This window comes from Hypanus sabinus, chromosome 1, assembly GCF_030144855.1.
Source record: "Hypanus sabinus isolate sHypSab1 chromosome 1, sHypSab1.hap1, whole genome shotgun sequence".
Classification (NCBI taxonomy): Eukaryota; Metazoa; Chordata; class Chondrichthyes; order Myliobatiformes; family Dasyatidae; genus Hypanus; species Hypanus sabinus.
In genome coordinates this window covers 191,536,213-191,563,867 of record NC_082706.1, presented here as the reverse complement: position 1 = coordinate 191,563,867, position 27,655 = coordinate 191,536,213, and the positions used below count along the sequence as shown (strand labels likewise).

Sequence of the window (27,655 nt, the reverse complement as noted above, 5' to 3'; positions counted from 1 at the left end):
TTCAGCTTCCCAAGCACCTTCTCCTTAGTAATAACAATTACACTCACTTCTGCCTCCTGACACTCTCACATTTCTGGCATACTGCTAGTGTTTTCTGCAGTGAAGATTGATGCAAAATACTGATCGAGTTCAGCAGCAGCTCTTTTGTCCCCCTTTACTACTTCTTCAATGTCATTTTCCAGCGGTATGATATCCACTCTTGCCTCTCTTTTACTCTTTATATTTTTGAGACAACTTCTGATATCCTATTTTATATTATTGGCTATCATATTTCATGTTTTCTCCCTTTTTGGCTTTTTTAGTTGCCTTCTGTTATTTTTGAAAAGGTTCCCAATTCTCTAATTTTCCACTAATTTTTGCTATATCTTATGCCCTCTCTTTTGTTTTTATGCTGGCTTTGTCTTCCCTTGCCAGCCATAATTGCCTCTCTTCCATTTAGAATGCTTCTCATTTTTGGGATGTATCTGCCCTGCACCTGCCAAATACCCTCGGAAACTCCAGCCATTGATGTTCTGCTGACATCCCTGTTAGTGCCCTCTTCCAATCAACATTGGCTAGCTCCTCTCTCATGCCTCTGTAATTCCCTTTACTCCACTATAATAGTGATTCACCTGACTTTATCTTTTCTCTCTCAAGCTGCAGGATGAATTCTATCATATTATGATCACTGTCTCCTAAGGGATTCTTTACCTTAGGCTTCTTAATCAAATCTGGTTCGTTACAGAACACCCAATTCAGAATTGCCCTTCCCTAGTGGGCTCAAACATGAACTGCTCTAAAAAGCCATCTCATAAGCATTCTACAAATTCCCTCTCTTGGGATCAAGCACCAACCTGATAGTTCCAATCTACCTGGATATTGAAATGCCCCATCATTATCATAACATTGCTCTCTTACATGCCTTTTCTATCCCCTATTGTAAATTGTACCCCACATCCTGGCTATTGGAGTCCTGGATATAACTCTCTTCAGGGTATCTTTATCCTTGCAGTTTCTTAACTTTTCCCACAAGGATTCTACACCTTCCAATCTTATGTCACCTCTTTTTAAGGATATGATTTCATTTTTACCAACAAAGCCCACCCCACCCTTTCTGCCTACCTGACTGTCATTTTGATATAATCAGTAACCTTGGATGTTAAGCTCCCAACTAGGATCTTTCGGCCACGACTCAGTGATGCACACAACATCGTACCTGCCAATCTGTAATTGTGCTAAAAGGTCATCTACCTTATTCCATATACTGCATGTATTCAAATATAACACCTTCACTGCTGTATTGATCACCCTTTCTGATTTTGGTCCTCTGTTACACATCAACTCATCCCATTGACTGCAGTTTTTGCCCTATCATCTGCCTGTTATTCCTCACTGTCTCACTGCACCTTGCATCTACTTGTATACCAACAGCTCCATTCCTCATTACTATCATTTTGGTTCCCAACTCCCTGCTAAATTAGGTTAAATCCTCCCTAAGAGCGCTAACCAATCTACCATCAAGGCTATTGATCCTGCTTGGGTTCAGGTGTAACCTTTTTGTACAGGTGATACCTTCCCAGAAGAGATCCCAATTATCTAGAAATCTGAAACCCTGCCTCCGTACCATTTCATCAGCCACGCATTCATCTGCCAAATAATCCTATTCTTGCCCTCATTGGCAACATGGCGGAGGCTGCAATCCAGAGATTACTACCCTGGAGGTCCTGCTTCTCAGCTTTTTACCTAACTCCCTATATTCTCTCTTCAGAGAAAATACATTCTGGCTAATTTTAGCTTCTTTCTAGCCCAGGAAGTCAATTCTAAAACCACTTCTTGAGCTAAGAATTAAGCAAATATTTGTAATAAAAATGGCACTTCCTGGTCAGCTCTAATAAATGCAGAACAAACATTTACTAAATCACTATGACAAAACATTTTATCTTTATTAAGGATTACCATCTTCACGTTCTTTCTGGGGACTTTTATCTTGGGGATATGATTCATATTCTCCATAAGCAGTGCGGTCAAAAATTTCAGAGAGGCTGTCATTCAAGGTGTGTCTCCCTGCTTGAGCCAAAAAAGGAAGTTGGCAATAAAAACTCTTGCAGTGATCTAGATTCAAAGTTAAAGGTGCGTTACCGATTCAAACAAAAATATTTTAATACAGCAAAACTGCTCAGCACACCGCTGCCATGTCAATGGAAGGAGGACAAAACAGCAACAGGCAACCAATCAGCTAGCAACTGTTGTGCTAACTTAATAACAAAAAAATTGGACTGAACCAGAAATGTCCATTTATATCCATCAAGACAATGTAAAATCATGGACCGTCTTCCCCAACTATCTAATCCTTTTTAAAAATTCGGTCAGTGTAACAAAACTCATCATCTTGAAATTCATTATTAATTCTGTTTTATCCTTCATTAGTTTTTATGCTGCTTTTGCATCTAGTTACATTTTAACTATGCATTAAGTTTTTTTCTTCCCATTATTCTTCGGCTTACATCTCTGACCTTGTTGGTCAGGGATACATTTTATTTATTCCTTTGAAGACCTTAATGACTTCTAAAGTTAAATTAGAACTGCCCTTTAAAAGACACTTCCTGTCTTTATTCTTATCTGTCCAGTGGATTACCTGTCATCTCCTATACCCACCCCATATTCCAAATAGGATACTGGGGTCCATAAATGGGAGCAAGCATTGTTTGTTATACCCTGTGACTCGAGTTCAATTCCACGATCGTTCAGTGGAGGTCTTGCCTGGCACTTTCAGAGGGCCATGTTATGACAAGTGTTTTGAATAATTTCCTCCTGTATGTTCTTTCTGACAGCACTCAATTCTATTTAATTCCATATGTAACGGTGAGGTGGAATGTTCTCCCCGTGACTAGATGGGTTTCCTCCAGGTGCTCTGGTTTCCTTCTACAGTCCAAAGACATACTGGTTAGTAGGTTAATTGATCATTGCATATTGTCCCGTTATCAGATTAGGATTAAGTAGGCGGGTCCTGGGCGGCGCGGCTTATTGGGCTGGAAAGGCCAGTTCCATGCTGTAACTCCAAATAAAAAAAAATAAAATAAATGTTGCACTCCATTCTCAGACTTCTACACTTTGAATTAATAAACAAAATACCTCAATTTTGGTCCAGTTTGCAAATTAATACCAAAATCTCAACAACATTCCATCAATTTTCAGCAATGTACAATTCTTTCCATATTTTGTACAATTGCCAAACTTTTGATGTTTGCTGTTCTTTTTTCTGTAAATAATTAAAACAAATCGAAACAACTTGTACTTGCAGTAAGCATCCAATAGGTTGCCACTTGTCACATTGAAACCGTTCTGTTTACAATTATTCTTTGTATTCAAATGCATCCAGCTAGTTACAAAAAAATGGCTTTGGAGTTACTGTGCAATAGCTAAACTCTGTGCGCATACTTGATCATAGATCTTACTTCAGTGGGCAAATCGGTGATATTTCCTGAATTATATCGAGAGAAAGTGCACTTTCACTCCAATGATTGGAACAGAGTTTCCTAAAATAGCTGTTGAGAGAAGTTCAACTGCACATTTCAAAAATGAAAATCAACAGGCTAAAATGATTACAGTACTAAACAGGGGGAATAAAATCATAATAAGAGTACCCAATCTGAGTCAAGTGGAAGAACATTCTGAAGGGGTGAAATGGATGTTATTTACTCATGTTCTTATCTTTGTGTTGATATAAATAGTATATATATAGTAGCCATATTTCTCTGCCAATATTTCAGCCTGCTTTGCTGCAGCTTGTCCAGGTTGTTAAGAATTATTACCCATTACCATTGTGTGATTGGTACAATGTTCCTGGTGCACCTAGCAACTATTTGTTTAGGAAAATATTTTTCATTATTATTGCAATTTCCTCATGTCTTATAGAGCCTCCTCAAATAAAAAAAATCTAATTATGTTCTATAAACCTTTAAAAATATACTGTATTTCTTTGAAAGTGAAATGTGAACTTTAAGTTTCAAGGTAGTGAATTTCACATTAGTTCTTAGCATTGCTGATATAAAACATAGAACGGTACAGCATTATACAGATCCTTCAGCCAACAATCTTGTGCTGGCCTTTCAACCACCTAAGATAAATCTAACCCTTTCCTCCTACATAGTTCTACATTTTTCCAACACCCACGACTGAAGAGGTTCTTAAATATTCCTAATGCATCTGCTTTACTACCACCCCTAACAGAGCATTCCACTCTGCACAAGAAAAACTTCCACCATGTGTAAAGAAAAAATTATCTGATGCCCCCCCCCAACACTTACCTCCAATCTCCTTAAAGTTATGCGCCCCCCCTCCCCCATATTGGCTAATTCCGCCCTGGGAAAAAACCTCTGGCTATCCACAATCTATGCCTCATGTACTAAAGTTAGCCTTGAATAGATCACAAATCAAAAGAATAATTCATTACCTTTCTTAATTACTCACCAGTGGTCAGGTCTGTTCTTGTTTTTTTTGCTTTCAACAACATGCTTTCACTCACGAAAGTGCAATCTATATCTGATGTATCTGTCCCCAGTTGTCTGCTGGGCTGTTAGAATAATTAACATTCAACCAATTCCTTCCATAATTACAACTCAAGAATTTCAATATAAATAATTGAAAAAGTGCTGCAACTGTTTAAGAAAATAAAGCTGGTTGTTGTACTCCCTTTGCTAACTTTCTCATGATTACAAACAGTATAGACAAGATTACTGTTTTCTGGAAAATAAATTGTTCCCATGGATTAAGATCTCATTTGGACAAACTGATAAACCAGCTGCAAATTCTCCTGGCCAACTGTGGAACTGAGCAATGTTGGGGAGTACAGGATCTGAGGTGGCAGGTCTGCAGAACTGTTTCAAGTGGATGAGCTTCCCACAGACCACCAACCCTCTGAAACATTAACAGTTTATCTCCCCACAGATACCAAATGACATGCTGATTATTTCTAGGTTTTGCTTATATTATATTACCACTGTTTGTAGTAATTTTTAGATTTCTGTTCATAAATAAAATGTGATTTTGAAATCACTGAAAAATGTCATAAAAATAAAATAAATAAAATATTACAATTACTTAAAAAGCTGTCCACCAACTTCTTTGCTTCAATGCTGCCAGTTACTTCCAGTTCTATCCTTCCCCAGTGCTGCTCAGTGACACAAATGACAGGGTCCTATACTCTTGCATACTGGGACCTGTACTTACCTTATTTTGCAGTCCCTCCCTACCACACCCTGCTGAGAAGGTTGTGTACTTGGCAGACATAGTTAATTAGCTGATGGTCTGGAAGCAGCCAATTCCTATGCCTTACTGGATATGAATAGTGTGTTATTTGTATGATCAAAAATAAGTAGTATGAAAATCTACCAAAACTCTTCTTTACCTGGGAAACATTTGAGGAAGTTAAAGGTTAGAAGATTCTGGGGAAAGAACAAGGCTGTGGGCTGAGCCTTGGGTTGCTCCAATAACGAACTAGCCATCGCTCTCTATGCTGTCAAGTTCCATGGTTCAAATTAAGAATGAGAGAGTGACCTAAAATAATAATTAAAATGATAGCTTACCTTCAATTCCAGTTCTAAAGTGTCCATCTTACAATCGGAGAGATCTACTTCTGGATCTATGCTCCACTGAATGTTTTCAGGTTTTCTTGCTGAAAATTATCAATAGGCGCAAAACTTCAGTCATCTACCAAGCACAGTTAATGCAGATGAGAACACAGGACACCAGATTATCTGGTATTGCAGCAAACACAGCAATACGACTATGGGTAAGGTGAAGAATACATTGTCCTGGTAGAAATGAAGTTGGGTGTAAAAAAAAATTACTTGCATGTTGTGGCAGGTGCAGTAAAAGAGGAAAAACATGGGAGGCGCAGGGACAACAGAAAAGAAACAGGTAAAAGCAAAAGTAGGAGAAAATATGAAAGAAGCAGAGAGAAAGAAAGAAAGAATTAGAGTGAATGGGCCAGAAGAAATAGGAAAGCAATTGCTGAATTGCCTCTTTATTCAATGTGTCACAAGCACGCTTGTGGCAAGACTGATACAAACAGAAGCCTTTTGTCTAGTATCAAAGTGGATTTTCACAAATAATGCCATATTAAGAGAAAAATTGAGGGTAACTTTCACCAAAGAGTGGTAAAAGGTTTCAAAGAAGCATACAAAAGAAACTATTTTAAAATACAGTGATCATAGAACATAGAAAACCTATAGCACAATACAGGCCCTTTGGCGTACAAAGTTGTGTTGAACATGTCCCTAACTTAGAAATTACTAGGCTTACCTATAGCTCTCTACTAAGCTCCATGTACCTATCTAAAAGTCTCTTAAAAGACCCTATCGTATCTGCCACCACCACTGTTGCCGGCAGCCCATTCCGTGCACTCACCACTCTCTGAGTAAAAAAAACTTACCCCTGACATCTCTGTACCTACTCCCCAGCACCTTAAACCTGTGTCCGCTTGTGGCAACCATTTCAGCCCTGGGAAAAAGCCTTTGACTATCCACACGATCAATGCCTCTCATCATCTTATACACCTCTATCAGGTCACCCCTCATCCTCAGTCACTCCAAGGAGAAAAGGCCAAGTTCACTCAACCTATTCTCATAAGGCATGCTCCTCAATCCAGGCAACATCCTTGTAAATCTCCTCTGCACCCTTTCTATGGCTTCCACATCCTTCCTGTAGTGAAGTGACCAGAACTGAGCACAGTACTCTAAGTGGGGTCTAACCAAGGTCCCATATAGCTGCAACATTACCTCTCTGCTTCTAAATTCAATTCCACAATCGATGAAGGCCAATACACAGTACGCCTTCTTAACCACAGAGTCAACCGGCACAGGGAAACTGCTGACCCATTTTTATTTTGTACAAAAAGTTGTCCATGCTATAAATCTGAAACAAAATAATCTGTGGAGAGAGCAGCAGATTCAAGATTCAGATCAATAACCCTTCACCTGGTCATTGACGCGAAGTACCAACTCAGCTTTCATCTCCATATACACTGCCTGACCTACTGGGGTGTCTCTGACTTTATAGCTAATGCCTTTTTATATATGCATTCTGGGTGGAGGTGCTAGATATTCATTCTGATAGCAAAACTGCATATATACTGACATAGGTAGCCTGAACTGGGAGATAAATTACAAATATTGGGATATTCCTACTTGACCTTATGTGTGACTAGTCCTGACACAGAAATGCAGTGCTGCCCTTCATTATCACTGGGTCTACAATCCCAGAAAATGCCCATCATACTGCATTGTGGAAGTACTTTTACCAAAAGCTCCTTAATGCTTGAATACACAAAACAAGTTGATGGAGGAACTCAACAGATCAGGCAACATCTGTGGAGACAAAGGGATAGACAACATTTTGGGTCAGGATTGAGGGAGGGTCTTGACTTGAAACGCAGACCATCCCTTAGTCTCCACAAATGTTGCCTGAACTCGAGTTCTTCCAGCATTTGTTTTCACTTTAGATTCCAGCATCTCCACTGCAATGGTTTACCACCACCATCACTCCAAACTCCTCATCACAAGAATGAATAATTAAGAAAACATTGCTGGCAGTGTTTCTCATTATAAATATTAACATACAATTATGCAGTTCACTGAACATAAAAAACATCCTAAATTGACTATGGATAATCCATTAATTGCTTGTATTTAAACTGCAATGATGCCCTAAAACTTGTTGGAGCATCTCTCAGACTTCTATTGCTAATAAATTAAGGAAGCGGGCTTGGTTCAGTGGATGGTGCAGAAGACAAAACTAGGACCTGTAGCATATCAATCATCTTCCAAACAGCTTCTTTGACACCATTTCTTAAGTCTACAACCAAAAAGTAGATAAAAGCAGCATACACAAAGACCACAAAGTTTCCCTCCAAGATCCACATCATCCTGATACAAAAACAAATTATTTAGTCAAAATTTTAGGACTCCCTACCAAAACTCAGTGGAAACCACTTTGCTACAGGGACTTCAAATTGCTTCAGAATTTACCTGACCACGCATTTTCTGGTATTCACTGCTGATCTTGCTTATGTTCTATGTTTAGCACTCTTCTCTCTCTCTCTCATCTACTTTAGTTTCTCCTTCAGTATAACCAAGATATTCTCTTCAATGAGCAATGTTACAAATGTTGTGCTGTTATTGCTCTATAGAGAAGCACTTAACTCATGCATGTACACAGTTGGTATGAAATCCAGTAGCTCAATATTTTAAGTAACATTAAAGGAATAATGACTTCCAGTTCAATTACATGAATGCTATTAGCTAAGGGAAAAACTAACCTACCAGTTTTGTTGTCATTTATACACAGTGTAACAGTTGCACAGGGATTTGGCTGAAGCACCGAGGTAGACTCCTTGGATGTAGTTTCTGAATTTTTCCTTTTGGAAGTTTTGACTTCAAAATCCTGAGAATACAAAATTGTTTCAAGAAAATGAATAACCGAAGGCAAATAATTACAAACATAACAATCAATTCATTGCATGATAGAGTGGTCTTATAATCAAATAGTAATATAAATGAAGTGCCTGTTCCTGTGTTGCACTTCTCTATACTTCATATTTAATGAGAAATGAAAGTGTCTTCAGCCTCCTTCATTTATTCATTACGTGCCGTGTCGTATGACGTGGGTGATCATGGTCTTGACTATGATTGTCTTGGCAAAGTTTTCTACAGAAATGGTTTGCCATTGCCTTCTACTGGGAAAATTCCTTACAGGACAAGATGGATGACCCCAGCCATGATCAATACTCTTCAGAGACTGTCTGCCTGGTGTCAGTGGTTGCACAAGCAGGATTATCCTACTTGTTCATAGGACCATCCGCCACCTGCTCCCATGGCTTCACTTGACCCCGATCGGGGGACTAAGCAGGTATTGTATCTCACCAAAATGTGACCTGCAGGCTAGCGGAGGGAAAGAGTACCTTACACCTCCTTTGATAGAGACATATCTCCACCCCACCACCAACTCAGCCTACTATATGTTTTAGAAATACAGAAAATATTCAACAGGTCAGGCAGCATCTGTGGACAGAGAAATAGGTGATGTGATTGTACATTTACAATTGTATCAAAGCAAACATGAGGAACACCTCATCTGTCAGGGCATTTTACATCATCCAGACTAGATATCAAATTCACAGAAGTACACTATAGGTGCAGGAATAGGCCATTTGATATCTCAAGCCTGCCTCAATATTCATAGCTAATTACCTGGTGCTGGCTCTTTATTTGTGCCAGTTCTGCAAGGCTCCCATTTCTCTTGGTTTTCAAAAAAAATCTGCAATTTTAAACACTTACGATCCAAATTCAGGAAACATCTACATCTGGGATATAGAATTCCACAGATTCACAACTCTCTGCATGAAGAGATTTCTACGTATGTTGGCCTCAATGATATATCATAACTAAAAACCCTTATTTGCACTCTCCCATTAGTGAAAGTATCAAATATCCACCCCAATATGTTATAGGAATTAGTAACATCACCCCCTCATCCTTTTAAACCTTAAATAACACAGACCAATCCATTTATGTTCTCTTGGTAAGACAATCATCTTTTGATAGAATTTAGCCTGTTAAATCTCCTTTGGCTGCCCTAGTGCTAACATATCTTTGTCTTGGTATGGAGAAGACAAATGTGCACAATAATCATGGCTTGCTCTCATCAACTTATGGCAGGGGGATGGGAACCAGCATGACAGAGCTGAGGTTGTGCCAGCAGGTTTACAAGTAGATGATGGATGTAAGGAGGGACAAGCCAATGATGGGCACAAATGCAGACAAAGTGAAGAGTTAAATTGTACCACAAAGGCAAAATTCGTAAGGGTGAAGAATGCGGGAAGTACCAAGCAGGGTGGATGAAGGTGAGACAGTGGATGTCATTTACTTGGATTTTCAGAAGGCATTTGATAAGGTGCCACACCAGATTCTGCTCATCAAGATAAAATCCTATGGTGTTACAGGAAAGATACTGGCATGGATAGAGTAATGGCTGACAAGCAGGAGGCAGCAAGTGGGAATAAAGGGGGCTTTTTCTGGTCGGCTGCCAGTGAATATTGTTGCCCCTCAGGGGTGAATATTGGGACCGCTACTTTTCACATTGTTTGTCAATGATTTACATAATGGAATTGATGACTGTGGCAAAGTTTGAGGATGATCCGAAGATAGGTGGGGGGTAGGTAGTGCTGAGTATGCAATGCTTCAGGACTTAGACACATTGGAAGAATGGACAAAAAAGTGGGAGATGGAATACAGTGTTGGGAAATGTATGATAATACATTTTGGTAGAAGATACAATATTATCTAAATGGGAAAAAGGTTCAAACATCAGAGGTGCAGAGGGATTTAGGAGTCCACATGCAAGACCCCAGGAAGATTAATTTACAGGTCAAGTCTGTGGTGAAGAAGGCAATTGCAATGTTTGCATTTATTTCAAGGGGAAATAATGCTGAGCCTTTATAAGACACTAGTCAGGTCACACTTGGAACATTGTCAACAGTTTTAGTCCCTGTATCACAGAAAGGATGTGTTGTCATTGGAGAGAGTCCAGAGGAGGTTCATGAGGATGATTCCAGGAATGAAGGAGATGACAGGATATGGTGAGAAGGCAGGTGTATGGGGGTGGGTGGAATCTGGGATCAGCTCTGGTGGAAAGTCGGAGCAGACTCGATGGGCTGAATGGCCTAATTCTGCTCCTATGTCTTATGGTCTAGCATGTCATGTAACTGTCCTTTCCAACCTCCAAACCCTTTCCACTATAGCCCTTGATGCCATTTCTTTTTAAACTGCCTGCTGTAACTGCCTGGTAGCATTTTTAAAAAATTCTTCAACCCCTTTTTCTCTTCCATTCCCAATTCTGATAAAGGATCTTATTAAAACTTTCATTTCAGGTTCAAATAACTGACAGAAAAAAGTTTTGGAGGCTTGTCATTCTGAGACAGCCTCTTTAACCCATATGTTTTGGTCGTGTTCCTCTTTGAAAAAATATTGGGAAGATATCTTTGATATTATTTCAACTGAATTGAATATTGACTTACAACCTCATCCTATTACTGCAATTTTTGGTTTACCACTGATAGAACCACATGACTTAACCTCTTCAGCATGTCAGATGATTGCATTTCTTACATTAATGGCTAAAAGATTTATTTTGCTGAATTGGAAAGAGATTAATCCTCCCACCACATTTCACTGGTTTTCTCAAACTATGTTATGACAAAACTTAGAAAACATCAGAAGTGTTATATATGATCCATCCATTAAATTTGAAAAGACTTGGAGGCCTTTTTATTCAACACTTTCAAATGATGTGATTGACCTTTTTCCAAATGTATTCTTTTGTTTTAATATATTCAGACAGGTTCGGAGTTGATGACACTAATGGTCCTTTCTTCTTTGATGTTACAAACAGCCCAGGTTCTTTTCTTTTGCTTAGCTTTTGGTTAGTATTGTTTAGATTAGGTTTTTTGGGGAGCTATATATTTTTTCCCTTTTTCCTTTTTTTTTCTTTTTGGATTTGTTAATCCTTTTTTCTTTTATGTATACTATATTTGTATTTGAACAATTTTGGGAGGTTTATTACCCTTGTATTAACTGATTATACATTTATATATGTAACCATTAACAATGTAATCCCAATTATTGTGTAGCAATACTAAGTTATATTTACTATTTTGATGTTAATAAAAAGATTGGAAAAGAAAGAAAGTTATGGAGGCTTACAATTTGGACTGATGGCATAGAACTGCTCTTGAAAAATACAATTTCCTGCCCAGAGCCAAGTAGCCCCCCCCCCCCCCTCCCAGCTACAACTTCAGACAAGACTCTTTGACCTGCTCTACACCTTAAATAAATAATGTTCAAGCAATCTTCACTAACCATTGACATTTTTTGGTATATGCTCCTGTACTAATCATTCCCCTCTCTTGCCATATCTCCAACTCATGTTTTTAATCATGCCAGAACTGGCTTTCAATTACCTTCTTGCTACTTTTTGTTTCTGGTAATAGACTGTAAATGTAACATCTGTACTTCTTAATCCCATTAAGAGCAGTTTGCCAGAGCCCTCTGTCCTGGGCCAAAGGTTATTTGGCCCTGTGGCTTCTGCTTTCACCACATGACTTCATATGTCTCCAAGGTGAAGATCCTTCCTCTCCCAGCAATGAGGTCTCCCAGCAGGGAAATGGGACTAAAGGGGAGAGTGGATCAGCTCATGATGAAATGGTGAAGCAGACTCGATGGGCCGAATGGCTGACTTCTGCTCCTTTGTTTTATGGTCTTTGGAGCTTCTATTGCTCTGTGTTTTTATGGGCTGGAGTTGCTAGCCGAATGCCCAACCCTCCTTTACACATACAGGCTTGGGACCATCCATAATGGAGTCCTATATTTTTATTCAGTCCTAAGGGATAGGACTACACCCACCCCCAATTCAGTGTCTCAAATGTTTCTAATCTTTCCCATCCCTTTTAATCCCAAACTCTCTGATCACTGTGTTTTCTTCTGCTTTACCCTGTCACTGACCTGCTTTTCTTGTTCTCTAGTACTTTGGTTTCAGTTTTAGTACCACCTCCTCTTGCTAATGCCTTTGTACCTTCAAAGAATTCCCAAGCCCTCTCTCCTCCCACATGTGCTGGCACTGCCTCCACTGCATCTGAAACCTATAGCTTTGAGCCCAATCTTTAAATTGAAAACAAACTAGCTGGCATTAAAGGAAGTACTCCGATTTGGATTAAGATGGTAAAGAGGGGCACTCCCTGCCTTTTCAGGTGAAATAAAAGATTCCATAATACTAATGGTATTTGCCAGGACCCTTGTCTACAATTTTTAATTCAATGTCTATCAGACTGTCCTGTGCATGCCTCCAGCTATACTGCAAAATGTACTTCATATTAGGTGTTAAGGTAAAACATGTTATTACTAGTTTTGTATTAAACTTGCAGACACTCTACTGCCTCACTAAAGCTTACCAGGCAAACCTTTGTCAGTTCTGTGAATATTATACACTGCAAGAGATCCCATAGGAGTACTCGGAAGAACAGCAATTATGGTTTTATTACTATTACATTTTTGACATTATTGTTTGTGTATAAATTGACTAGCATGTTTCCTTTTGCAAAACTTCAAAATTCTTTTTTGATTCTTAGGCACAAACATGCAAACAATGGTTTATGAAATCATGAAATTATAAATTAAATTTCTAAAAGTGGCCAAATGCCATGATTTAAGTGTATATTCTATTCATATGATTAACATTTGTTCAAACTTGCACTGAAATTCAGGACAAAGCTTCCCAGTGTCACATCATGTTCTATCTATGGGGCCTTTGAATTAATTTTTTTTTCAACTCTCAAATGTGTTTTCCTGGAGCTTCCACTCTTCCAACTGGGATGGGGAAAGAGTAAAATAGAAGCAGGTTATTTTTACTGCAACTCCAACCTGGCAGAGAATATACCCTGCGAGCTCACTGGTTCCATGTCTCCCTCCAGCTAGAACTCAAGATCATCAAAGTACAAGTTCTGCATTTACATTGATTGCATTTTTAAACTCTCAATATGCTGCAGAGGTTGAGATCCTTAACGTACAAGACATCTATTTAAGAGTCTTCAACAGCGAGAACTGAATCTTTTTCAACACACACAAATTGCTGGAGGAGCTCAGCAGGTCAGGCAGCATCCATGGAAATTAATAAATAGTTGATGTTTCTGGCCAGGACCCTTCTCTTGTGTATCTTGCCTCTTTCTTTTATCTTTTTGCACTGTTTGGAAATCGCAGAGAATTGTAGACACAGCTCAGTTTATTGTGAAAACCAGCCTCTCTGCCAGACTGTGTCCATACATCTCTTTGCTTCAGAAGACCTCTCCCACTCTAGACATTCTCTCTTCACCCCAATTCCAATGGGCAGAAGATAACAAAAAACTTGAAAGTACACATCCCTAGATTCAAATCAGCTTTTACTTTGTTGTCATAAGACTTTTAAAATAGGTGTATGTAAAAGATGAACTCTTGACCTCACAATCTACTTCACTGTGGATCCTTCCACTTTATTGTCTACCCGCTCTACACTTCTCTATAACTGAAACGCTATACTCTTCTGTATTCTACTGTTGTGTTTATGTTTTAAATGATCTGTACAACTAAGTTTTTCCACTGTATCGCAACACATGTGACACTAATAAACCAATTCCAATTATCATGGACGGCTCCATCTCTTTGGCAGAATAGGCTCAAGGGTGAGTAACTAATTAAATGAGCACAATTTTCATATTAATCTCTTATTCTGCATTGAGAAGGTACAACACATTCCCAGACTGGTTTCCTAACATTAAACATACCTTCGAGTTACTAAAGCCTTGTTCATTCTGAGCAGAGTTACCAGGTTTTCTGTTATCAGACAAGCCTCCATCTCCTCCGTTTTTAACAATTTTCTCTTTAGTATCCTGAAATCTATCAGAATGTGATGCCACAAAGGTTTCTTGTAGAAAAGCAGCACCACCTTGAGAATCCTTGGTTAATCCATTGCAGGCTCTTCTGAGATTGATGGCCTTTAAATTTATTTTTAGGGATTCTGGCAGAGCAACTTTAATTGATTTATTATCCACTGCATCTTTTCCATAACTTCTATCTTCCAATCGGCCACTAGAAACATGATCAGATAAGTCCAAAGGCTTGTCAACATTATCGTCCAGAGAAACACCTGTTGACGGAAGATTTTCTTTATTAAATGAAGGCTTTTCACAATTAGTGGCAGAATCATCCTCATCTTCCATTTTTTTTCTTTTTGCCACCCTGGTGCATGGGGATGGGTAGGCAGCATCAGTCTTAATTTCAATGAGCTTTTTTGGCATTTTTGGTCCACCCAGTTTGGATTGCTCAAGGAATGGATTGATTTTTGCCTTGGAATCAAAGAGGAAAATAAGAGCTATCTTTAGGTTTTGTACATAAGCAGGTTAAAGCAATTCTGACTTGTGAATGAAAATTTTATGAATAAGCAATCTACTTACTTCAAAATCAGAGGAACCTTTGGCAGAACCTCCAAATACAGGAGAACGAACCCAGCTCCGAGACTTTTCATCTGCTTCTGATGCACATGAAACCCTACAAGAAAATTTAAGGAAGTCCTCCTATCAGATACTTTCTTCTTTAGCCCTTTACCTTTGTCACTTACCATCCCCCAGCTTCTCACTTCAATCTGCAACCCTCAGCACCTCCTATCCACCCACCTTTCCCCTCACCTGGCTACACCTATCAACTGCCAGCTTGTAATCTTTAACCTCCCCCCCCACCTTCTTATTCAGGCTTCTTACTCCTTCTTTTCCAGTCTTGATGAAGGGTCGCAGGCCGAAACTTTGACTGTTAATTCCATTCCATAGATGCTGCCTGACCTGCTGAGTTCCTTCAGCATTTTTGTGGGCATTGCTCTCAACAGGAAATTCAGTATTAAAAGCATCCTTTGCATTTGAAGGACATTGCTTTTCAGTTTTATGTTAACTGTGTTGTTGGAGCAACAACACACCTGCCACATGTATATCAGTAAGTATATTTTGGAATAACATCTAATTCTCAGTTTCTGTAATTCAACATTCCCCAAACAGTTCATTGTCTTGCCACAAGTGAGTGTTGTAGAGTTCAGAGATCTCCCAAACCAGTCACCATTATTAATCCGTCCTGTTTCCCTAACCATTTTAACTTCAAAATTTAGTGTTCTTTTTGCAAATGTGTTGAAAGATTGTACTAATTTTCCTTCCTACCTGCTGTCAATCTGGGCGTGGTATCTACAGGCCAAAAGTAGATTTATTTTTACTTTTCACCTCACTTCCCCTGCTGTCAAGCTTTAGTGCACTAGAAAAATCCACTTTATTTGCTCTTGGCAACTCTAGACCCCCAAACAAAAATTAACTTCTCCAAATTAATCCCTTTAAAAACTCAAAGTTATGGCATCAACTAGGTCTATTGGCTCAACTCTCATGAAAGCGTAACATCTGTACTTTCAATTCCCATTACAAAAATTGAGGGGAAAAGAAACCTTTCCTACTCTTGTCTAGAACTAAACAAAGCTCAAAAGCTACTTAAAAAAAATTCTTACTTTTTTCTGCCGCTAACATGTATAACTCAGACAATGCTCCCCTTGACCCTGTGGCAAATTCTGGCCTTGTTCACTTACACTGACCACTGCTCCTGCAGCACTGTTTACTGTAGTTGGACTTCAAGATAAAGATTCAAGATTGCTTAATGTCATTACCAGGACACAAGTGTAAAGAAGAATGAAATTGTTTCTCCAAATTCAATGCAGCAAAAAAAACACAATAATAAAAATAACACAATGAATACAAATTCAAAAGGTAGCTTATATACACACAGCAGATTGATTATCTGTTTATAAGGTGACACTAGGTACAAGAGTATATTTACACCTTCTTTCCACCATCTCTTTCTTATTCTAGCTTTACCTGCAACAGTTACTTTTGTATTTCTACACCCGTTTACTAATTCACTGGTATCACTCCATACTTGTTATTGTATTATATTCACTTAATCCATTAATTCTGGTGCCCACATCTTAATTTTGTTCACTGGTTCTCATTGTTATATTAGTGTACTGAGAGTAAATCATTGTTATATACATTTATTGGTATACTGATACACCCACCATCCTGATAATGATTCAAAAATTACTGATCCTTTCTTTCAAGTAATTGAGAGGCATGTGATCTTATAATAACTTACTGATTTATTAAATCTATGGCTCATACATCTTTAGAAGCATAGAGATACTAATGCCTGCTATTCTATTCAACTGACTGACTCATTGGATCTGTACAATTGCATTATTATATTCAATGCCTGCTTAATTATTTTAACATTTAACAATAGCCTTTTGCTCTGAGCATGTTGTCATGTGGAAATAATTGAACAGGATAATGTTCAGCAAAACAAAAAGCACAGTATTTAAAGTTAAATTCTTAAATTAGTTATATTAATATTTAATCTTTAGGTTGTATGGTTGTTCCTGCTTTTCACTGCTTAGGGGGCTGTTAGGAACATCAAAGCAAAATATTCAAAGTTGTCCAGGTTTTGGACAAAGATAGCAACATACTAATAAAAAAATATTGTTAAGTAGATATATTTCTGCTTACTAATAGCTTCTGACCACTGGTATGAACTTCTATTTGTAATGTGAAATTGGAAAAATTGAAGTACTCTTAAGTAAATAAGCTCAAAACACAAATTAGTACAGTGGATTCCCGTTAACTGGAGCAGCTGCTTATTTGGGACAACTAATAATGTATTCTCTTTTCTAGTCCTGATGAAGGGTCTCAGTCTGAAAATGTTGACTGTTTATTCATTTCCATAGATGCTGGCTGACCCACGGAGTTTTAAAATAGCATTATTAGTGCGTGTTTGTGTTAAAAAAGCAGCTATTTTTGTCACCAGCAGCTGGCGAAAAATAAGCAGTAAGACAATTCAGAAATGTTTTGCTCACTGCAGTTTCAAGCATTCAGACTTGGAGATACCAGAAACGGCCAGGAGTGAAAAACAATTTAGAAACTATGAAGAATTTGAAGTTAACTACAATCATCTTGAATGTACCTTTGGTCCCCACCAGACACTCGCCCCTCACCTCTAGCTCCAAGTAACTGTTTGCATGCAACAGTGGCCACACACTGGTGCATTGCTTTGGCAGGTGGGCTAAACCAGATGAGGGTAGTTGGCGGGTCTTATACCCTGGTGAGATAGGGACATGCCTGTTCTAGCATGTAAAGTCTGCTTTGGTGGTCTGGTCAGATGAGATCTACAATGAGATCCAATGTCCAGGAAGGCGTTTCTGCAAAGCTATGTGGAGAGTGAAGGATATGACGAGGCAGAGTAGTCATGGTCATCCACCACAAACAAGGAGGACTCAAGCGGTTACGTTTACTTGTACCGCTGGACCTGGCCCAATACAACAGCTTTTCAACTTTAAATGCTCCCCTGCACAGGTTTCCTGTCATTGGTGAATACGACAGATAATCACCAGGAGTACTGGTAGAGTTCTAATTTGTTCTGTCTTTCGTTTAATTACATAGTTTGTTATTCAGTTAAACGGTAGCTTGTCTTTTTTATACCTTTTTAACTATTTCCATGAAACAGGCTAATTGGGCCAAACTAGTCCCAATGTGTCCTAATTAACTGGAATCCATTGTATTCCAATTTGAAATCTGAACAAAGGTACTTTTTATTTGTTCTGCACCACAAACTCCTGTTATGCTCCAATTAATAACTCAGCACAAATATTCACGATATCATTCCAAAACTGAGAATACTGTTAAATGGTCTTCAGTCTAAAACCTGAGCATCACAGTTTCTCTTGACCACACATGACCTGCTGAGTATTTCGTGTATTGTAAAATTGTATTGGATTTGGAGGATACAATCTTATGTAATTATACAGCAATTTAGAGATTTACCATTCAAAATTCCAAGAAAAATAACACTCCAAGTTAATATTAAAATGCATCATACCCAGAGCCACAGTCACTTAAATGGTCTGAATTTGCCTGATTCACATCCTTTTCCAGTGGAATTTTTGTGGTCTTGGGAAAGTCCTGACATGAATTCAGAAGACTTTGCGAGTCCTTTAACAGAGACAACAAGGGTTATCTAACCAATCTCAAATCCTAATTTAAATAAGATCATACAAAAGTCATTAAATATTTTAAAGTATCCACTGACCATGGATTTTCTGAATAGAACTAAACTATTTTTCTTTGTAGTGGTTCACAATAACTAATATCATGGCTTTAGCATTTTTGATAAAACATTAAATGCTATACTTGAGGTACTTACAGGTTCCTCCTTAATTCCAAGGCCTAATGTTTCTGCTACAACAGCAGCTAGATTAATGCTATTCTGTTGTGTGGTTGACTGTTCTGCTGGTTGTTTTGTGGCTAGAAGTTGAAGAGAAAACTAAGTGAGGCATATGACAAAGCAAGAATAAAATACTGCAGATGCTAAAAACAAAAACATACAACATAGCTATATCAAGCAGGTTAGGCATCACCAAAGAGAGAAACTGATTACCTTTGAAATACCAATGAAGTACAATAAAGTAGCAGGATGCATATGATTGATATTCAAAATTTTGCAGAACTATTGAGAATATCTTATAAGATAATAAAGCGATAAGCCAGTTTTGCTATGATGCCAACATCAAACTGGCACATCACTTCCAATTTTGTATTATTTTATTTGGAATCATTTAAAAAATATATCATTTCTTTGGACTTTGGAATGTATTGCAGCATTTTAAGCAGAGATGAAACATTCTACATATAGCGTCTATATTTATTCTCTGAATCAGAACTGAGGTAAAATCCCGTTTCCTTACCTTGCTCCAATAACCTACTTCTAATCATTTTGAAGTGTGTATTTACTTCTGTTTTGAAAGACAAGGATCTTGCTTTCACCATTTCTGACAGACCATTCTTTGCCTCATCAATTATAGAATAAGACCCATTTTCATTTCTTTTTCTTTCCTTTTGGTAGCAATAAAGTTATGCCCTCCAGTTGCCAAACAGGACATCTGCATCATAGAAGCAAACTTATGCAATAGATTTTTTTTAAGTTCCACAAGAACAATCAAAAGGTTGCCAATGTCCATTAAGGAAAAGGTCACTAGGAGTTGCAGAAGATAAAATAGCAGGGAGGTTTATTTAAAATTGAGTGAATATCTCTTGTGGGTAAATTGGTGGAAGCCACTTTGAAAGCAAGAAAAATGGAACCCATGCACAGATCTGTTGCACACCAAAATGAGTCATAAATATGAATGACTACCTCTTACCTTTTACTCTTTATGAACTTGTTAATTAGGAACAGGCATGGTGGCAGGAAAATTCAGTGAATATGATCTATTTTCACTTCAGCAAGGCTTTGCTACCGCAATTTTTATTTTCACAAAAATAATTTGTCACAAGAATGAAATAATGTGATGAACTTACAATTTTAAATAATAAAAATCAAAGCTTGATCAAGTACAAAAGTGCACAAGGGCAGGGGGTCACTTGAATATGCCATTGGGTACCTTGCTGAAGTCACTACCTGTCCGGGGACTAAAGCACAGTTCAGTCCAGGCAAGGAACCAGAGGGTTTGAGGTTCTAATTATAGGGAAGAAGCAAGAAAAATGTAAAAGGATTTTAATTGGTGGAATGATGATCAGTAAGCATCATCTGCTCTGGACAAATATAGGTTAATGCCACTAATGACAGACGGGTTCAAGGCTACATAACCTGGCATCTGTTCATCTAAGTCCATATTGTAACACCAGACAGCAATGAAGAATTAACTGACCTTGGGACACATAGGCCGAGGAATAGGAAACAGATCCATCTTGTGATGATGAGCCTGTGCCATGCACCTAATCAAGCAGCCAGTGAGAGTATGTTTATGGTCTTCTGCTGCTGTAGCATATCTGCTTCAAGGTTTGACATGTTCTGTGTTCAGAGGTGTTTTTCTACACACCGCTGTTGTAACGTGTGGTTATTTGAGTTACTGTCACCTTCCTGTCAGCTTGAACCATTCTGGTCATTGCCCTTAGACCTCTCTCATTAATAAGACATTTTTGCCAGTAGAATTGCCAGTTACTGTATGTTATTTTGTTTTTCTGCACTATTCTCTGTAAACTCTAGAGACTGGTGAGGGTGAAAATCCCAGTAGGTTACCAGTTTCTGAGATACACAAACAGCTCCGTCTGGCACCAACAATCATTCCACTGTCAGTCACTTACATTTCTTCCCCATTCTGATGTTTAGTATGAATAACATCTGAACCTCTTGGTCATGTCTGCATGCTTTTATCCATTGAGTTACTGCCACATGATTGGCTGATTAGATATTTGCATTATTTGTACATATATAATCAGCTAATTATTTGCAGTAAAGAGAAGGTATACTAATGTTCTGAATACAGTGGCTACTGAGTGAATGTGTGTTCAAACTTTAATCATCTTACATCTTCAGTCATTTATACAAGCCAACTTTCAATCTAACTCTCAAGGCTGTATTCGAGCCAGGCCAAGCATTTCAAAGAGAAAAGACAGAATAGCTCCAACAAAAAGTCAGTAAAGCAAAGGATAGAAAATAGACTTGTGCATCACAATGCAATTAGTTTGGGAAGGGAATGAGGTATGGTATACAGAAAATTACCACAAATTCTTTTATTGCGATTGAAATACAAAATATCGAATTATGTTTTGATCAAAACCCTTTTATTTAGATGAACCTGGTTACCAGAGGTACCAAAATAATTTAATCTCAGTTATTACATCTGTCAAATTCAGTTTATTGAGCAGATAATATTTGGAACTTACTTTCTATTGACAATGTACCAAGATCACAGGTATCTGCTGCTAAGATTTCTTCATCCTGTTTACAGTGGGTCACACCAGAGGAGAATCCTAACAGCATTTTACATTTCTCTGCATACAAACAAAATGCCAGCTTAAACAATTTAACTTTACAGAAGTAAGCATAAGTTACTGGACAATACTGTAGGGTTATAACTGCAACAAATATTTTGAATATACTTAAAATAGCTTTTTGATGCTTTCTTTTTACTGCTGAGCCAGATGGTGCCTGTGAACCACAGCAAAGTGAAGCGGGATACTTTCAAAACTTCTAAACATACCTCTTCTGAATTACTCTCACTGCAATCTGCAGCCTGCAATTTCCCTTTAAGCAACGTGCTTTTGAACCATCTTAATGAGCTAGAAATTTCACAATCTTCTGATGGACCCAGCAGACATAACTCTGAAGCATACAGGTAGGGCAACTTTAAGTTGACTAAGATACATCGCCATGGCCGGAAACAAAAGAGGAGAGGAAGTTTCCAAGCCTGACTGAAATGCAGAGGAATGAAATTTGTCCTACCCAGTACCTTTTCAGCAAATGTACAGTCACTGGAGAACAAGATTGAGGACTTAAGGGCAAGTTTGCTATATCAGAGGGAGATAAAGAATTACTGTTTTGTATTTCATGAAGAAATGGCTCACTTTAAACATGCTGGATGCATCCGTAATGCCCAAAGGCTGCTCGATACATAGGATGGACCAAACTGCTGATTCAGACTGATGAAGGGACTCAGCCTGAATGTGGACTGTTTACTCTTTTCCATAGATGCTGCCTGGCCTTCTGAGCATTGTATGTGTTGCTTGGATGTCCAGCATCTGCAGATTTTCTCCTGCCTTTAACCTCTTGTTTCAGTGGTCTGAGATATCCAACTACTTCAAGCAGGCTGCAAATATACTGGTGCCTGAGAAGATGTGGTAACCCTCTGCAATGACTATTGAGCATTTATATCCACTGTGATGAAGTGCTTTGAGAGGTTGATGATGAAACATATCAACTCCTACCTGAGAAGTGACTTGGATCTGTCTAATTTGCCTACCCTCACAACAGGTCCATAGAAAGTGTCATTTCATTGGCTCTTCACTCAACCCTGGACCATCTGCACAGCAAAGATGCATACATCAGGATATCACTTATTGCTCACAGTGTGGCATTCAATACCATATCCCCTCAAAACTATTCAATAACCTTCAAGATCTTGGCCTCAATATCTCCTTGTAAAAATGGATTCTTGATTTCCTCATGTGCAGACCGCAGACAGTTCAGATTGACACACTTCAAAGTAAATTTAATACCAAAGTACATATATGTCACCATATACTAGAGATTCATTTTCTTGTGGGCATACTCAATAAATTCAATAACCATAATGGAATCAATGAAAGATGGCACCAACAAGATGTACAAGCAGTGTGAAAATGACAACAAAAAGAAAGAAAAAAGGCATTAAATATAGAGAACATGAGAAGAAGAGTACTTGAAAGTGAATTCATAGGCTGTGGGAAGAATAGAGAGATGGGGCAAGAGCCTGATGGTTGAAGGGTAATGACTGTTACTGAACCTGGTGGTGTGATTCCTGAGGCTCCTGTACCTTCAACCTGATGCAGCAAGAAGAGCGCAGGACCTGGTGGGAGAACCTGATAGTGGATGCTGCTTTCCTATGACAATGCTCTGTACAGATCCGCTCAATGGTGGGCAGAGATTTACCTCTGATGGACTGGGCTGTATCGATTATATTCTGTAGGATTTTCCGTTCAAGGGCTTGGAGTTTCCATACCAGGCTGTGATGTTACCAGTCAAGATGCTCTCCACCATGCATAGTCATAAAGAAGAACAGCATAGAAACAGGTCTCTCAGCTTATCTAGTTCATAACAAAACTGTTTAAACTGCCTACACCCATCGACTTGCACCAGGACCATACCCCTACATATCCCTATTATCCACATACCTATCCAAATTTCTCTTAAACATTGAAATTGAGCTTGTATGCACCACTTAGTGTCAGCTCATTCCATATTCCCACAACCCTGTGAGTGAAGAAGTTTCCCCTCATATTCCCCTTAAACTTCTCACCTTTCACCCTTAAGCCATGACGTCTGGTTGAAGTTTCACCCAACGTCAGTGGTAAAAGCCTGCTTGCATTTACCCTATCTATACCCTTCATAATTTTGTATACCTCTATCGAATCTCCTCTCAATCTTCTATGCTCTAAAGAATACAGTCCTAACCTATTCAATCTTTCCTTGTAACTCAAGTCATCCAGACCCAGCAACATCTTTGTAAATTTTCCCAGTATTCTTTCAACCTTGTTTACAGATTTCTTGTAGATAGGTGACCAAAACTGCACACGATACTCCAAATCAGGCCTCACCAACATCCTGTACGACCTCAACATGACATATCAATGGAACATCGGTTTCCTCCTGAAGTCAATAGGCAACTCTTTGGTCTTGCTGACATTGAGTAAAAGGTTGTTGTTATGACACAACTGAGCCAGATTTTCAATTCCCCCCCCCCCCCCATATGCTTCAACATCTCCTCCACAATCTCCATCAGCACAGGTGCACCACAAGGTTGTGTGCTTAGCTCACTTTATATTTATGACTGTGAGGCTGAGCACAATTTCAATGCCATATTTAAGTTGGCCAAACCAAAAGTGGTGATGAATCAGCATATGGAAGTGAGATTGAAGATCTGCTGAGTGGTGCTACAACAATAACCTCTTGCTCAATATCAGCAAGACCAAGGAGCTGATTATTGACTTCAGGAGGAAGAAACCAGAGGTCCATGAGCCACTCCGCATCGGGGGAACAGAGGCGGAGAGGGTCAGTAACTTTAAATTCCTCACTGTTACAATTTTAGAGAATCTGTCAGGGGACAGCAAGTAAGTGCAATTACAAAGAAAGCACTACAGCACCTCTACTTCCTTGGAAGCTTGCGAAGTTTTGGCATGGTATCTAAAACTTTGACAAAATACTATGGATGTGTAGAGGAGAGTATATTGTCTGGCTGCAACACAGCCTGATATGGAAACACCAATGTCCTTGAATGGAAAATCCTACAAAAAGTAGAGGATATGGCCCAGTCCATCACAGGTAAAGCCCTTCCCACCACATCCACATGATGCACTGTCGCAGGAAAGCAGCATCCATCATCAAAGACCCTCACAACTCAGGTCATTCTCTCTTCTCGCTGCTGCCATCAGGAAGAAGGTACAGGACCCTCAGAAGCCACACCAGCAGGTTCAGGAACAGTTATTACCCCTAAATTATAAGGATGTTGAACCATTGGGAATAACTTAACTCACTTCATTTGCCCCATCACTTGTTCCCAAAACCTACAGACTCATTTTCAAGACTTCTCATGTACTTGATATTTATTCATTTGTTTATCATTATTTATTTTTGTATCTGTACAGTTTATGGTCTTTTGCAGATTGGTGGTTTGTCTGTGCTGTTGCGTCTTGTCTGATTAAAATACTGATCTAGTTTTAGTTGTAGCATTCAATAAATTTATTTATGCCAATTTATTCACCTTAAGGAATCTTCACATGAATATAATCTTGTGCACAAATAGCAGAAGTCAGTTTATGAAAAAAACTAAAACAATTTTGTTTCTCTGGACAAACCGTCAACACAATTTTTTAAAATCTGTGAATATATTTTACATTGTAAAATTCAATGCATCTCGAATGATACTCATACCATTAATCGGCAGCTTTGCAGGCTCTATACTTGTATGTTCCACATAGCGAATATGGCTCTTCTCCTTTCTCCTTCGCATTCTGCTAAGCACGGAGGTGGAAAAGGATAAAATCGGAGAACCTGGAATTATTCCATCATCATGATCTACTGCACCTACTGCTTCATGTAGTTTTTCTCTGACAAAGAAATAAAGGTCAGACAGATCTCAAAGTAAAAATATAAATGGAAGGTTACAAATGCAAGTGTCACACTAAACTTACTTCTTCTGACGTTTAAGTGATTCAAGTTGATCACTGAGCTTTTTATTTTCTTCCTGAAGATTGCTCTTTTCATTCACTGTTGATTAGAGATAATGGAGATAGAAAGGTAAGAAACAGCTTTTCAAGAAAAAATGTTGCCCCAACATAAATCCTAAGAACCACTCACTAAGTTCTGTAATAAGTTTTAGATTCTGCTGTCGAATATTCTCAAATTCCTGCTGTTTCTTCTTCATATGTTCTTCAGTAACCGCACACCTGTCACACAAACCTGCTCGCAACCTGCAAGGAAATTGATCAGAATTTTTACTCAAAATTGTAGCAAGCTTAAATAAATTGCTCATTCCCTCAGTTATTTACAAGTGTGCCTTTACGAAGTTTCATTAAAAGGTTTAAGTAGATAAAATATTAAACCACGAAGAATGGTTATCGTGGAATTCATGTGCATTCTAGGGAGCTTTTTCAAATATCGAACTGGAGCAATTTTAGGGGTATCAAAAGATATTTTAAGAAAATGGCTGAAAATTCAGACTTCTAACGATGAACTAATAGAATTCCCACTGGTAACTCAATTACTCCCAATCTTTGAAATCAAGATCAATACAGACATTAAAAAGAATAGCAAGGAACCTGAGAGTGTAGCTGATGCACATTTGCATTAGTTTAGTTTAGTTTTGGTCACCTCATTATAGGAATAACGTGGAAGCTTTAGAGATGCTGCCTGGATTAGAGAGTATACCTGATAAGGAATGGTTGAGCAACCCAGGGCTTTTTGCTTTGGAGCATAGAAGAATGAGAAGTAACTTGACCAAGGTGTACAAGAAGATAAGAGACAGAGTGGGCAGCCGGTACCTTTTTCCCAGGGTGGAAATGGCTAATACGAGAGGACATAATTTTAAGGTAATTGGAGGAAAGTATTGTGGGGATGGTTGGGATAGTTTTTTTTTCTCTATACAGAGAGTGGGAAGTGTGTGAAACACACAGCCATGAGTGCTGGTAGAGGCAGATACATTAGGGAGATTTAAGAGAATCTTAAGACACATGGTTGAAAGTAAAATGGAGGGCTATGTGGGAGGAAAGCATTGAGAGATCTTGGTTAAAGGGTCAGCACAACATCGCGGGTCGAAGGGCGTGTACAATGTGTCTGTGTTCCGTATGCACTGGAGACGGTTCAATGGTTAATAGAGGGCCTCTAGTGCAAACATCAGATGTTGAGGCTTCAGCACACTATAGCTACAGAGGGAAGAGGAGATTCAGAGTTTACAGCACTAAAACAGGCCCTTTGCCCCAACTTGTCCATATTGACTAAAGTGTCCTTCTGAGTTTATGCTATTTACCTGCATTTGGCCCATATCTCTCTAAACCGTTCCTATTCATATAACTGTTCAAATGTCTTTTAAACACTGTAATTGTACTCAACTCTACCACTTCTTCTGGCTGCTCATTCCATATACCAACCTTCCTGTGAAAAACTTCTCCCTCAGGTCCCTTCTAAGTCTTCCCTCTCTCACCTAAAACCTATATCCTCTGGTTTTAGACTCTCCAATCCTGCAAAAGGAACTATGACAATCTATGACAGCGATATCCTTTATGATTTTATAAAACCTACAATGTCACTCATTGGTCTCATTCAAGCCAGGGGAAATGGTCACAGCTTTTACAGTCTCTCATTAGAACTCAAACCCTCCAATCCCAGCACCATTCTTCGGAATTTTTTTTTACCTTCCAACTTAATTCTTGCTATAGTAAGGCAATCAGAAATTCATACAGTACTCTAAATGTGGTTTCACTAGCAGATTGTACATCTATAACACGGTGTCCCAAATTTTGCATTCAATATTGAATTGAATTGAACTACCTTTGTTACCTACATCCTTCATATACACAAGGAGTAAAATTCTTTATGCTATGTCTCTGTCTAAATGTGCAATGTGCAATTTGTAATAAATAGTATGTACAACAGGATAGTCAATATAGCATAGAAATATAGTTGCATCAGCGTGAATTAAGCAGTCTGATGGCCTGGTGGAAGAAGTTGTCCTGGAGCCTGTTGTCTTGGCTTTTATATTGGCAGTACCATTTCCTGGATGGTAGCAGCTGGAACAGTTTGTGGTTGGGGTGATTCAGGTCCCCAATGATCCTGCAGGCCCTTTTTACACATCTGTCTGTGTAAACGTCCTGAATAGTGGGCAGTTCACATCTACAGATACATTGGGCTGTCCGCACCACTCTCTGCAAAGTCCTGGGGAGTTCCGATACCAGGCAGAGATGCAGCCAGTTTTGATGCTCTCAATTGTG

General features: G+C 38.7%; 1 protein-coding gene across 7 annotated transcripts in view; it reads right to left on the bottom strand.

Annotated features, from left to right (window-relative positions):
• The window catches only part of rbbp8 (retinoblastoma binding protein 8), a 141,811-nt gene that overhangs the window by 13,019 nt on the left and 101,137 nt on the right, over positions 1–27,655 (bottom strand). For 3 of the 7 annotated variants that reach the window (XM_059983862.1, XM_059983872.1, XM_059983859.1), the window contains 12 exons: positions 25,527–25,639; positions 25,361–25,436; positions 25,101–25,276; positions 21,359–21,466; positions 18,840–18,940; positions 18,516–18,628; positions 15,017–15,110; positions 14,348–14,908; positions 8,301–8,421; positions 5,565–5,653; positions 4,450–4,552; positions 1,936–2,091 (listed from right to left, as the gene is read on the bottom strand). In XM_059983862.1, the coding sequence (XP_059839845.1) occupies positions 1,936–2,091; positions 4,450–4,552; positions 5,565–5,653; positions 8,301–8,421; positions 14,348–14,908; positions 15,017–15,110; positions 18,516–18,628; positions 18,840–18,940; positions 21,359–21,466; positions 25,101–25,276; positions 25,361–25,436; positions 25,527–25,639 (1,811 nt within the window). The remainder of the gene's footprint in view (positions 1–1,935; positions 2,092–4,449; positions 4,553–5,564; positions 5,654–8,300; positions 8,422–14,347; positions 14,909–15,016; positions 15,111–18,515; positions 18,629–18,839; positions 18,941–21,358; positions 21,467–25,100; positions 25,277–25,360; positions 25,437–25,526; positions 25,640–27,655) is intronic. The other 4 variants (XM_059983882.1, XM_059983891.1, XM_059983899.1 and 1 more) reach the window with 4 other exon arrangements.